Here is a 14559-nt window from a genome sequence, read left to right on the forward strand (position 1 = left end):
TGTGAGTACTCCTGTTGACGCTACGATGAGGCTCGCCGTTGGCAGTATACCTGATTTAGAACTTGGAGTCCAAATCCAATCCAGCTTAGATGGGCTCAGTTTACAACAACCCAATTGGTGTCCAAAAGATTACGGGGTCAGTCAACCCCAACTTTTCCTCCCTTAATCTATATCTTGTTAATGGGTATGATGCTGAAGATAATTTAGGGGGATAGAGATGAAAATCCCCAATTCATCTCAGTCATTATCATTCGATGAAAATAGTGTTTTTTTTTTTATAGAAATGGTGCCTGACAGTCTTGACGATCGAGATAAAACAAATGAAGGTAGTGACAAGTGGAGGTTGACATGCAGTGGACTCCAGCAAACAAGCGTAGTGACAAGTGGAGGTTGACATGCAGTGGACTCCAGCAAACAAGCGTTCAATCTCCTTTATCTTCTATGGAAGTATTTCGAGCCAGTGCTAGAAGACTCCTAAGAAGGACAGTAAGGGAATCGTTGGAGGGGGCTTCTTCCCAATCTCGTAACCCAGTCCAGTGTTCTAACCTCAGGGATCATCCCAAGACAGAAGAGGAGTCGGAGGCAATATGAAAGATAAGCGAGCTTCTTGGGTTTTCCTTCAAATGGGGGTAAAAAATTCTTAATCAAAAGGGTATGTGAGTTGGAGTAGGAACTTCGCTCCAATTATTAAGGTAATTTCCGGTAATTAATTTTTATTTTGATGATGAATTTATCCATTGTTTGGCCCTCATGCTTAGGACCCTCTCAACCGCCTTTGCCTTGCGAGATAACTTTGTGTAGACTCTGAAGGGTCGGTTACAAGGTGCGATAGGATGTTGAGGTGTAGGTCCTCCCTGAACCTAATGCAACGATGCTCATCTATAGAGATCAGCTCTGGTGTGTATCTACTCAATCTGAAGAACTCGAGCTCATATTTCATCATTGGTCGGTCCCTTGGACAAAATGTATGAATTGTTTCCTCAGGTCATCGGTGTGATCATCACTGATGTACTTTTTGAACTCAGAGAGAAACTGCTCCCAAGTCATTCTCTCTAGCTCTAGTCTCATCTCTATGGTCTCCTACAAATTTATGGTGGCACCCTTAAGTAAGGCGGTGATGCACTATAATTTACCCTTAGGGGTAAGATGCAGATGTATGACGGTGCGGAGGGTTTCTTTGAGCCATTGGTCCACCACTATAAGACTATCGTCCCCTAAGCCGTGGAAGTTTAAGGTCTTGTATCTACGGAACCTCTCTACTTGGGACTCCTGATACACTACTTTGGTTAGGGGTGTTGGTGGAGGAGGTGTTGCTGCTGAGGCACCATGCAAGAATATAGAAATCTATCTAAGTACGAAGGTGAGGTCACTGAAGAAGGTCACCTTCTCGACCCCCTCATCTACTGGAAGGTCCTGTTGGTCTGTATCGGAGACGAACTCATCACCGGTTACAGCTACTAGCAAGGCATGACTCTCGCCTCTGCCATCCTAGCTATAAGTTAGGTTGTTTAACATCTGAAATTAGAAGGAAAATGAGGTTATTATCGTCATTCCAATCTTAAAAGTACTTTTTACACTCTAAACGCATGTATAAGTATAAACACTAACTGACTTTAACCTGCGGGTCCTAGGAACAACTAAACCTGACACTTTAATACCACTAAATGTTACACCCTAATCCAATCCAAGCTGAAGGTCATTAGATCATGATGTCACACGGGACCACCTAAGTGACTAACCTAAAAAGTTTCTTAAAATAATTGACTGTGAAGCATCTAATAAAAATACATCCATAGTAATTAAAGTAAAACATAATAATATCATTTATAATACGGGTAGCTCCCAAAATATCAAAATAATAAAATATTAAGTTTACATCAAAAGAGTTACGACTGAATACATAAGGACCCATAAATAGTACACGCCCTCTAAGAATGACTCAAGACGTACTCTAAATACTTTGGCTGATATGTAATTATTGCGCTGGAATATCTAATGACGATAACTCCCCACGATCGACCTCCTAAGAACCTGCACACGGAAACATATTTCGAACGTTGATCTTACGAGCTCAGTGCCTCACTGATAAATGTACTACACTACATGCATTCACTAAATGCGCTAGCTAGTGGATATTGATCTACTATGTTGTTGCGGGCGTCAAGGTACGACTAAGGGTTCTACATCTCGAAGCTCACACACCCCTCTAGCCTATCTGGATACCCTCAGGTATTATGGGGTAAGATCCGAAACTGTGTCGAAAATGTACACCCGACCAACTTACTCCATTGAGTCTTGGGGCATCTGCGCCCAATTGGTGGTTAAGTGCATTGGCACTGACTGTTGTATTCTGCTAAAGTAACTCGGGTGTCCTGATTGTGTCCCGAGTATCAAACAATGCTAGTTTTATGTCATCCTAGTTGTTATTGTTTCTAGTTGTTCTGAGTTTAATCATTGTTTTCACTTGTAGTTTTATTTCATGGTATTTCACTATTGTGGGATCCCACAATTCTATCCTTTATACTTTTGGGATTCTTTCTTAAAACCTGTATGTGGGTACCGATACTAAGCCCCTCAGTATCGGTACTGACCTATGGGTATCGATACTGATATCTAGATATCGACACTATTGTCAAATTTTAGGCTGAGAGATAAAAGTTGGTGTTGATACCCTAGTTGGGGTATCAACAGTCATGGTATGGGGTATTGGTACTTACCTGAGTATCGATACCGATTTTGGCTTCAATATTTAAAAAAATATATCTGAGTATCGATACCCCTATTGAGGGTATCGATAGTGGTATCGATACATGCATGAGTATCGGTACTAAATTTGACTTCGATATTCTAAAAAATACCTAGGTATTGATACTTTTGTGGGAGTGTCGAAACCCTACCCATGGTACCGATACTACCTTCAAAAAATTTCCTTATTTTACTTTAGCTGAAGAACAATAGCGATACTATTCTTATATTATCGATAATCGTGCCTAAAAATACCTTGTTTTGTGCACGAAAAATGCTAACTTTCTACCCTAAATGTCCTACTGAGAGTCCCAATTGTTATTAAAGTCTTATGTATGAATATAGTGGTCATAAAGAGTCTATAAACATGTTGGAAAACATTGATTTCTACATTCTACCATGAATATGCTTCATAATTCATGCAACTCAACAAACACATTTTAATGACCTACATGTGGTAGAGTTGAGTTAAAAATGAGTTACCTTTAGTTTCTAAGCTTTTGGAAATGTCACCAAGTCACCTTGGCACAAGTTTTTCCTTTCCCTTGGCTTGAGAGGTTTCACCAACTTCTCTCACTAGATAAGAATCAAGCATAAACATTACTAACGTTGCTGGAAGGTTTATGAAGGAATTTAGAGCATCTTTTAAAGCTTAAATTCTTCAAAAATTAGTTGGTTTTCTAAAACCTCTACTAAACCCATACTTTGGGGTCCAAAGTGGAAATAGGAGATTGAGGACTTGAATTAAAGCTCTAATGATAGAGATTATGATTCTTACCTTGCCTCAGTAAAACTAGCCAGGGAAGTCACTAAAGCTTCTACCTTTGCTCTAGCTCAAGGAGAAGGAATAAGTTGAAAAAGATGAAGAAATGACAAAGTGAAGTGGGAGGAAAATAAGGTATCAATGGGTGATATAGGCACAATTAAGGGAATTCAACTTTTGTTTTGAAAATTGGTATAATTACTTATTTGGTCACTCTAGCTTTGATCCCATCTTAAAAACACCTTTTTTTTATCACATGTTGGGTCAAACCCAAGCCCAAACTAATATACACACAATTAAGGGAATTCAACTTTTGTTTTGAAAATTGGTATAATTATTTATTTGGTCACTCTAGCTTTGATCCCATCTTAGCTTGTGATTGCTCGTTGGAGACCTTGACCCACATCCTAAGGGATTGTATGATTGCCCGCAAAGCTTTGAGTCGGTGTATCGATGGATCAAAAGGAGGATTTTGGTCACAAGAGTTGCGTTTGTGAATATAAGATAATCTCGATGCCACCAAGCATTCCCAAGAAGAAATAACTCGGTTTGCTTGTATTATTTTGAGGTTTTGGACTGAGCAGTGTTGGAAGATATTTGAGGCTGACAACTATGTCTATGATGAGTTGGGTTTCTGGAGAAATGTCATTTTACTTACAAATGAGCAGTTACGAGTCCATGGGAAACCCTCTCATTGCTCAAGTTCTCCTAGGTACTTGATGTGGAGTCCTCCTCTGAGTGATAGAGTTCAACTAAATTCGGATGGTGCTTGTCAAGGGAACTCGGGAACCGCTGGTGTAGGCGGCCTACTTCGAAGTGTTTCTGGGGAGTAGATTGTGGGATTTGTAGCTCATCTTAGAGTTTGCACAAGTGTGGAGCCCAGCTCTATGTCTTAAGGTTCAGCCTGACTATTGCTTGAAAATATGGCCTTAATGATATTGATTGTGAGGTGGATGCCCAAGTTGTTCTCAGACTTATTGAGGCGGATGATATTTCTACTCATCCCCTATGAGCTATCATCGAAGATATTCTTCATTTCAAAACTTAGAATTGGATTTTAACTTTCCAACATACTTATCACAAAGGTAAATTTTGTGTCGATGTCCTCTCAAAGATGGGAAGTTCTCTTGTCGAAGATCTAATTATTTTCGATTCTCCTCCGACGGAGGTTTCGCCATGGCTAGAAGTAGATATTAGGGGTGCTTATTACCCCAGAGGGTTCAATATGCTTTAGTTATTTTCTTCCCCCTCGTAACAATTTTTTTATGCAATATCATGAGTCGAAACTCTTGTAAATGATATATGACAAAAAATAAAATGCAAAAGAATTTTTCGCAGAATATGTTGTAGAAGTTATAACAAAACAAAAAATTATTTACATAAATGTTTTTCCATTTCTCAGATGAATATTCGGATAAAATGGAGAAATGGTGTTAAATTTCATAAATACAAGGATTTAAAACCCTTACATTATAATTTTCTTTATATAATTTCTTTTTTCATATTTTGTTGTTTACAAATATCAGATTCTCTTTACGAACTTTTTACATAATAGATAGCTTTATTTTTTTATACAGGTAGTTTTAAGTATTTTATTGTTTAGAACAATATCAAATTCTCATTAAAAAAGAAACAATTACTCCAAACTAGAGTACTAAACCCTTTAATTATGTAAGCCTAGCGTATTGAGTAATTCACGAGTAGAATATTAAGAAATTAAATATTCTATAAATAAAAAATAAAGCAGAGCCCACACTAAATGATTGAGAAATGCCTGCCCCTTCAGGAGCCTGTGGCATCACCCCACGAAGAAAAAATTCACAAGGCAAATCAACACCCTACACGTGGAAGATAAGATCAATCGTCGTCCCTTTAGTATAACTTGTAGGAGCCATCGTTATCAGCTGGATCGTCCATTTGTGATATTGATTTAAGAGCAATGTTAAAGTAATCAAATATTATAATTTTTATAATTGATATGGGATTATTATAAATAATATTTATTTATAATTATTATAAATAATATTTATTTATAATTCTTCTTAGTTGATGACAACGTGCACACACCTTTAATTACCGAAATTTAAAATTATAATAAAAAATTTATATTCATAATTTTTTTACTATCACCTAAAATCATTTGATAACATCAACAACAACAACAACGAAACCCTATTCCCATATGCAATGGGGTAAGGAGGAGGTAGGATAGTAGGCTGCCCCAAACGCCAGGTTGAGAGCCTTCAAATCAGATCTCAAGCAGTCTTTCCACTTCCGTCTTGGTCGTCATCTCCTTCTGGCACCATCGACTGTAATCAACTCTACCCTCCTGACCGCATCCGACGGTTGTCGCCTGAGAACATGCCCAAACCACCGTAGTCTTCTCTCCCTCAATTTTTCGGATACATGCATCACCCTTAAAGACGTCCTAATAACAGAATTTAGTGTCATGTCCCACAGAGTATATTTAGATAGGTGTCATTTAACTTACATCCCAACTAAGAAAATATATTTTTCACTAAATTAAGAAAGTACATTTATAACAAATAGTATGTATATAAGGTTATAGCCATATCTCACTTCTATTTATATTAATGAAAAACTATTACTAAAAATATTAAATCCTTAAATTTTAAAAAACTATAAAAGAATTTATTGGGAATTCTGAGAATTCCAGTGTAAAATTTAAAGTGGCAACCGACAACGGGATCTTCCTAATAATTGAGACATTTTTTTTGCTGGGGGTGAAGCAAACTATCTTACCTGCAACTTATAAAAGTTATTATTAAAAAGCTCCTGCACGACATTGTAACGACTGTTAAAAAAATCTATTATAAATCAATTAATTGATCAATATTAGCATGAGACCTGATTTTTTTTTCTTTTAATTAAAAATTATTCATAAATTTACAAAAAAAATAATTTTTTTTTATATTTCATAAAATACCTCAAGACCTTTAATTCCAACACCAGCCATCACTATCGTCGACAATCAACGACTCACATGTCAACCACCACTCATCGACTATTCATCCATCTGTTGAGATTGATGTGTGTTGTGATTTAAGGATTTGAGTTTAGGAGTTTTTAGGATTTGAAGATACAATTAACAGTGGCCGATGGATGGATGGATAAGTGACAATCGATAGGTAGACGATCGGTGGAGACAGTAGCTATGGTGAACGACTCGTGAGTGGGTATATGTTTAAAGATTTGGAGATTCTTTTTAAATTTTAGAAAAAAATTAGTTTCCTTAAAATAATATTAATTTTAATTTTTTTAGTAGTTGATTAATGACCATTACATCATATATACTTAAATTGACAAAAAAATTAAACATCTAAATGAGATTTTTTTTATATACTAACATTTTCAAATTCCAAATTCCAAATTCATTCCAATTTGGGCTATATGTTAAGCATATGAGGCTCTACTATTGAAGGTTCAATAATAAATTATTTAAAAGTTCAATAATGGCAGGCATGCGGCTGATCTCCACCAGCACTGTGCAAGCTGCGAATTACAATAACCAAGCTCAAAAAAATCAACTTAACCCCATGGGATCTTCAGTTCATTCTTGCATATTACTGTTATTTATTATTAAAGAATAATAGTAAAAAATTTAAAATATAATTAAATTATAGTTATATTAATGATCACTTATTTATGAATTTAAAAATATAATTAAAATCTCTAATTATATTTAATTTAAAAAATCCATAAGTTATTATAATTATTCAAATACATTATAACTATATAATTTCGGGCAAAATCCGCTTACATTATGTAAAATTAATAAATTTTACACTAATTTATAGTCATCAGGTTTAAATAAATAAATGACTTGAATTTAATTAAAATTTATAACTCACAAATATATATCTTTTAACTTGTAGTAAAACAATATTTCTTTTTATCACAATCCCAAACTCCAAATCCAAATCTAAAAATTCTACCTTAAATTTCAAATCTTAAATTCTAATCCCCAAAACTTAAATCATAAATCTTAAACACTAAATCTTAATTTAAAAAAAATAATATTATTTTATTGTCAATTAAAGAAATATTTATTTATGAGTTTTAAATTTTAATTAAATCTAAGATGTTTATTATTTAAATTTAATGAATATAAATTAATATAAAATTTATTACTTTTACATAATATAAGTAGATCATAACACATATAATTATAATTAACTATAAATAATTTTAATTATACAGTGATATATAAATATACTTGAAAATAAATATATAAAGCAACTAACTTCTACGTTTTTGGAACTAGATCTAAAATCTGAGTGTGATCTTTGGGATAAAATAGTACAGATTAAATGATATGCATAGATCGCTACATAGGCGGTAGGCCCTTCCAGTCCTTCCTTATCACATAAGTTACTTTCTTTAACATATGTTCTAAATCATTTATTTAAAGTTCTTTTTAATAACAATAATCAAACAAGTTTAGCAGTTAAAATTTATTATTATCTCTTAAAATTTTAAATTTAGACATTAAATAGATAAAAAAATATATTTTTATCAAATAATTAAAATATTTTAAACAAGCAATATCTTATATTCACTTCAAATTATATATATATATATATATATATATATATATATATATATATATATATATATATATATATATATATATATATATATATATATATATATATTTTAACAAAATTATTGTCGCGTATTAATTTGTTATCAAATTAATTATAGAAAAAATATCTTTAAATTGTTAAATTTTAACGGAATAGAATTACAGCAGTAAATTCCTAAAGAAATGATGATGGTGGAGGAGTTTGAATTATAATGCAGTTTGAGTAACTTTCTCTTGCCAGTTAAAAACGGGAAGTTCTGCTGTGCGGCGGTTAAAAAAACAGTTAAAAAATGATGTGATCGGTTAAACAAGTGATTGGTTAAAATTTTGATCGGTAATGTTATATCATTTAACTAAAAATATTATCATGTACAATAACATATTATGTAACACTTATATAATGTAATATGTAGCGCTTATATAATAAAATAGGCGTTTAATCGGAAATATTATCAAGTACAATAACATATTAGGTAGCTCTTATATAATGTAATAGGTAGCACTTATATTGACCTATTTTTGAAGTAAACCGATATATTTATACCGGTAACATTGCAAATTTACCTATTATATTATTATTACCGGTTTCGATGTTTTTTTAGATCGATATAATTTTAAATGTATCGACATTTTATGCTTGCACCTGGTTGGGAATTCATATTTCATTCTGGAAAAAAGTATCGACACAAACTAACAAAGTGTCGATACATTATTTAGACATATTCTCTCATAAAACCGGTATATTTATACCGGTTACATTGAAAATTTACCTATTACATTATACTTATGGGTTTCGATGTTTCCGGGATCGATATTTTTATAAATGTATCGACACTTTATGGTTGTACCCTTTTTGGCATTCATTCTGTACCAAAAGTATCGACACAAATTTAGCAAGCGTCGATACTTTATGCTGACCTATTTTTATCATAAAACCGGTATATTTATATCGGTTACATTGTAAATTTACCTAATACATTATAATTATCGGTTTCGATGTTTTTGTGATCGATACTTTTAATAAATGTATCGACACTTTATGCGTGCACCTCGTTTGTGCATTCATCCTGGACAATAAGTATCGACACAAATTCCACAAGTGTCGATACATTATGTTGACATGTTTTCTAATTAACCGGTATATTTATATCGGTTATATTGGTAATTTACCTATTACATTATAATTATTAGTTTTGATGTTTTTTGGGTCGATACTTGTATAAAATGTATCGACACATATTTAGGTAGTTATTGTACATACCTAAATATGTATTGCGAATTTAATGTTGTACCCACCCTTTAACTACCACTACCAATACCACATCCTATTGAAAGCAGCACGACTGAAACATGTTCAATGAACCTTTGCTTACATCTCCATCAACTCCGGGACAACTGAACTTGCACAACAAAATTTTTGCCATGGATCATACTGATGCAGACAATGTTAAGCCAACCGAGGAATGTTATGAAGTACATAATGTTGATGAATCTAACAGACTGGTTGGTCAGCTCTTCTGTTCATGTGATCAAGCTTGGTACTTTTACAAGGGATTTGCACAGGAACATGGGTTTAGTGCACGTAAGGGAACAACACGGCTTGACATGGAAGGGAATGTGAAGACACAAGAATTTTGTTGTTCCAAAGAAGGGTTTCGAGTATCAAAAGTCAATACTGTTGATCGTCAACGTGCTCATACGCCAGTCACAAGAACAGGATGTAAGGCTAGAGTCGTAGTTACAACAACAAATACAAACGATCAGTGGGTTATAAGTAAGTCTTATCAAGAACATAATCATGCATTGTGCACACCTGCTATGACACCATTTATGTGTTCTAATAGAGCTGTAAGTAAGGCTGATATCGATGAGGCAACAACATTGAAAGAGGTCGGTGTTGGCACGTCACAAGTAATGAACTATTTAACGCAGCAGGTAGGGGGCTATCATAATGTTGGATTTACACATAAAGACCTCTACAATGCACTTCAAAGTGGTAAAGCAAAGGAAATCGTCGATGGGGATATGAATGCGCTTATTGTCTACTTTGATTATAAGAAACATGATGATCCCGGGTTTTTTATGATATACTCGGTAGACGAATCAGGGCCATTGCATAATCTTATTTGGTCGGATTCTACATCCAGATCGGATTACACATGCTTCGGTGATGTAATTACGTTCGACACAACGTACAAAGATAATTTGTATGGTCGACCAATTATGCCTGTTGTTGGTGTCAATCATCACCATAATACAATTGTGTTTGCCACTGCCATAATCGCTGACGAGACGTCTCAATCTTTCGAGTGGGTGCTACAGAATTTTTTAGAAGCCATGATGAGTAAATCACCTATTTCAGTTGTCATCGATAGGGATAGGGCAATGAAGAGGGCTATCAAATATGTTATCCCTTATACTAAGCACATATTATGTTCTTGGCATCTTTCTCATAATGCACAAACTAACATTGGTGACCCAAAATTTACAACATCATTCTCAAAATGCATGGCTTCCTGGTGGACAACTGAGGAATTTGATATTCAATGGCTTTCGGTTGTTTCAGAATTCAACGTCGAAAAGCATCCATGGGTGATTGAAAAGGGAAATACATGGGCACAAGCATATCTAACCGGTCATTTCTTTGCCAATATTCGCTCAACACAAAGGTGTGAGTCTATGAATGCTTCACTAGCGATTGCACTAAAACACAAGAAGACATATTTAGATGTTGTTCGTGCAATTGAAGATGAAATTAGTAGAATGCGTATGAACGAGTTGAAAGCGGATTACTTAAGTTATCATACGAAGCCCTTCCAGATCATAAAACTGGTCGACCTTGAAAGCCATGTTGCTGCGATTTTTACTCGCGAATCTTTTCGTACGTTCCAAGATGAACTTCTACGAGAGACATTATACCAGATTGAGGCAGAGATTCAGTCCTTATCAGATGAATGTCAACATTATATTTTGTCAAAGTACAAAGAAAAAATAGGAAATTTGAAATTAGTTTTGATTCTCGTACGAAAACCCTAATTTGCTCCTACAAAAAATTTAAGACCGTTGGATTTCCGTGTCGCCATCAACTTCATATTTTGAAGCACTTGGATTACACATATTTGCCCGGGACTTTGATTCAAAGTAGGTGGACTAATGATGCGAAGGCTTCTGCACCCAGTTATGTTGACTTGAATGTGTCTCCAGAAGTGATGCAAATGTCAAGGTTCGCTGCTCTACGTTTAACGTCAAGTAGGTTATGCTACATTACATCAAAGACAGACGAGTCTTTCAAAACCGCAAGAGATGAGATGAAAAGACTAATAGAAGAATTAGAAAACTTGTTTGGTTTGAATGATTCAGTCAACCAGAGCATTGTAGTAAACAACGTTCGTGACCCTCAACGAAAACAACGCAAGCGAAAAGAAGTACCGAAAAACAAGGTCGAGAAGAAAATTAGGCGATGTGGGTACTACAACGGTGAGGGACATAACAAACTAACATGTCCTTAAGTCATGCTTAGCTTGAATACAAGCACACAACCTACATCAACTGATTTTTTCGAAGACGGAATGGAATGACAACGATCTCCATATATCGTAAGTATCGAATCAAAATAAAAAAGTATCGCTACATGTTGTAGACCTATTATTTTATAAAACGATATATTTATATCGGTTATATTAAAAAATTACCTATTACATTATAATTATGGGTTTCGATGTTTTTGGGATCGATACTATTTGAAAATGTATCGACACTTTGTGCGTTCATCCTTTTTGGCATCCATTCTGGACAAAAAGTATCGACACAAATTTATATAGTGTCGATACATGTTATAGACCTATTATCTCATAAAACCGGTATATTACCTATTACATTATAATTATGGGTTTCGATATTTTTGGGATCAACACTTTTTGAATATGTATCAACACTTTATGCGTTCACCCTTTTTGGCATCTATTTTGGACAAAAATTATCGACACAATATTAAGAAGTGTCGATACATGTTATAGACCTATTCTCTCATAAAACCGGTATATGTATACCGGTTATATTAAAAAATTACCTATTATATTATAATTATGGGGTTTTGATGTTTTTGGGATCGACACTTTTAATAAAGGCATAATGCAAACAAATACCCCTAACGTTTGACACTATATGTATTTATGCCCAAATCATTTTTTTGGAGCAGTTGTACCCACAACGTTTGATTATGAGGCATAAGTCTCCCTCTTTGGATGAAAACCGTCAGTAAACTGACGGTCAACGGCTCCAGTTGACTAAGCAAGCACAGGTGGACATTGATGAAGATGTGGCGTGTCCACGTCATTAATATATGATGATGTGGAATTGACACATCAATTTTTTTAATTAAATTTTAATAAATATTTTATACCAATATGAGAGTGACACGTGTCACTCTCCTACTGGTACATATTGGCATGAATGGATAAAATGCCAAGGAGTGTTGGGGATGGGAATCGAACCTGGGTCAAGGGCTTAAAATGGGATGGCCCTTGCCACTAGACCAGACATGTTACTTGGTTATTATGTGTAACAAAATATTAATAAACCCATAATAAATGTTCAGATTAATATATAAAAAAGTTATGGCTATGGCTATCCGTTGCTTGTCCCCGACATGTTCTCACGTGAACGTAAGGCAACTTCTGGGCGTTCTCTGAGCTCTCATTCACCGCAGTTTTGCTTTTCTTTGTTGACCCTTTAACATATGCAAGTTCAGAAAACAAATTAATAAAAAAATTACCAAAAACGAAAACCAACAAACCCTTGATCAAATTTTCCTTTTGGTTTGGGTTTTCTACCTTATTTTCTCCATCATTTCTCTTGATATTCTGCTTGTCTAATGTTGGATCAGAAACCAACGATTGGGATGACTCAGTCTCCGCCGGCTCACTCTTTATCGCCTTCTCAAGATTCGTGCTTAATTTTTTCGACTCATGTGACTTACTCTTCTCACTCTCATTGTTGTTATTAACTTCTGTAGAAAACCTCGCATCTCGTTCAATCAAACAAGTATTCAAAGCAAAATGGAAGTTGTCTTTGAAATCTTCAACGTTCGGAGGCAAAGAAGGGATAAGCTTCGATGATTCAGAAGAGTAAAGAAGCTCAATTGCTTGTGGAGACGGTAGTTCAAGCAGAGCCGTGAAGGAACTGGCGTTATCAGTTGGCGGAGCCGAAATCAAACGGTGGATTTCATCGGTGAATTGGAGTGATTCGAACGTCGTAACTTCATCCCCGTCCAACGTCGTTAAATTATATCTTGTCTCCGCCGTCCTTGCGTTTGGCTCCATGGTTGAAAGATAAAATAAGAAGTGCCCAAAGTCAAAATTTTGAAAGAATAACCCAGCTTAATTTTATGGAAAATAAAATGTACACCCTTGGTAAGTTTAACCCAATTCAGAGATTTAAGAGATTCGAGAAACAAAGCTTTGATTAGTTTATTCAATGGCGGTGAGGTGAAGCTTAGAGAAAAGATTATTAGAGGGTTATGCCCTGTTCGACTGCTGGTTTGTTTGGTTTGTTGTGATATGAGGGTGTTCTCATCCTTTGTTGATATCGTTGGTTAGTTTATTGTTCTCTTGTTTAGAGTGTGGGGATCTAAGATTGATTCATTTTGTCGGATGGGGGATATAACATCCTCCATATCGGGTTAGTGATTAAATTGTAAAGTTTCAGAATTTGGTGATTAAAATAGAATGATAGAAAAGTTCAACGACTTATTTGAGCTATTTTGTGTAGGATTAAATTATAAAGAAGGAGGATTAAAAGAACAAAATGGTATTTTTATAGCAAGGTAATTATTGGGGTTAGTATTATATTAAACCACGTGGAAGTATAGGAAACCAAAACAAGCTTCTAGAGTTTTCTTCTTCTTCTTCTTCTTCATACGTGAGACCCAAGCTAAAGGTAAGATCTCTTGTTAGTGAAATTCTTAATGAATTTATGGTTGATTTATGACCATTAGGTAATAGTTAAGCTTAAAGAAAGTTTAATTTGTTTTAAAACCTCACTATGAGAAGTATATGAGGATTTGAATAAATGAAGTAGAAAAGTATAATCTTGGATTATAGTTCATAATAAGAATTGGAAGTGAGATTTGACTTGTCATCAAGTTAATTAAGGGATAGGAAATGTTAGAATAGGAATTTGAGCATGTTGCAAAACTAGTATAATTTTGCAATTACATAGGAAGGATTAGATTTGGAGTTTAAAGAAGTGATTATGGAGTAGAAATGAGTTTAAGTATGTGTATGAAAGTTAGGAATATTAAAGGGAGTAAAATATGAAGGTTTGAGCTGAAATAAGGTGATTTTAGAGCTCAAAATGGGATTTCTGGGCTAGGGGAATCGGTACCCATTCAAGGGGAATCGATACCCCTCAAATGAATATGAAATTCCAGAATGCCATAGGGGAA

At 34.5% G+C, this 14559-nt stretch overlaps 1 protein-coding gene and 1 long non-coding RNA gene across 2 annotated transcripts; one reads left to right on the forward strand and one right to left on the reverse strand.

Moving 5' to 3' along the window:
• Window positions 1-444: 444 nt before the first annotated feature.
• LOC120148599 lies at window positions 445-1550 on the forward strand. Its single transcript, XR_005518381.1, has 2 exons — window positions 445-692; window positions 759-1550. It is a non-coding gene; the product is annotated as an uncharacterized LOC120148599 (long non-coding RNA).
• Window positions 1551-12712: 11162 nt separating this feature from the next.
• On the reverse strand, window positions 12713-13435 carry LOC120148545 (transcription factor bHLH60-like). Its single transcript, XM_039161637.1, has 2 exons — window positions 12947-13435; window positions 12713-12850 (listed from the first exon to the last, which is right to left on the reverse strand). Exons 1-2 carry the CDS (start codon window positions 13433-13435, stop codon window positions 12713-12715), a joined length of 627 nt encoding a protein of 208 aa, XP_039017568.1.
• Window positions 13436-14559: the final 1124 nt, after the last annotated feature.

Source organism: Hibiscus syriacus, unplaced genomic scaffold (assembly GCF_006381635.1).
Source record: "Hibiscus syriacus cultivar Baekdansim isolate YM2019G1 unplaced genomic scaffold, ASM638163v2 tig00110963_pilon, whole genome shotgun sequence".
NCBI classification, from domain to species: Eukaryota; Viridiplantae; Streptophyta; class Magnoliopsida; order Malvales; family Malvaceae; genus Hibiscus; species Hibiscus syriacus.

Excerpts from the sequence above, each read along its gene's own strand:
- LOC120148545 (XM_039161637.1), bottom strand. The coding sequence starts at position 13,435 with ATGGAGCCAAACGCAAGGACGGCGGAGACAAGATATAATTTAACGACG. Across the intron at positions 12,851-12,946 it reads GAAATGATGGAGAAAATAAG|GTTAAAGGGTCAACAAAGAA; the intron begins GTAGAAAACCCA and ends GAACTTGCATAT.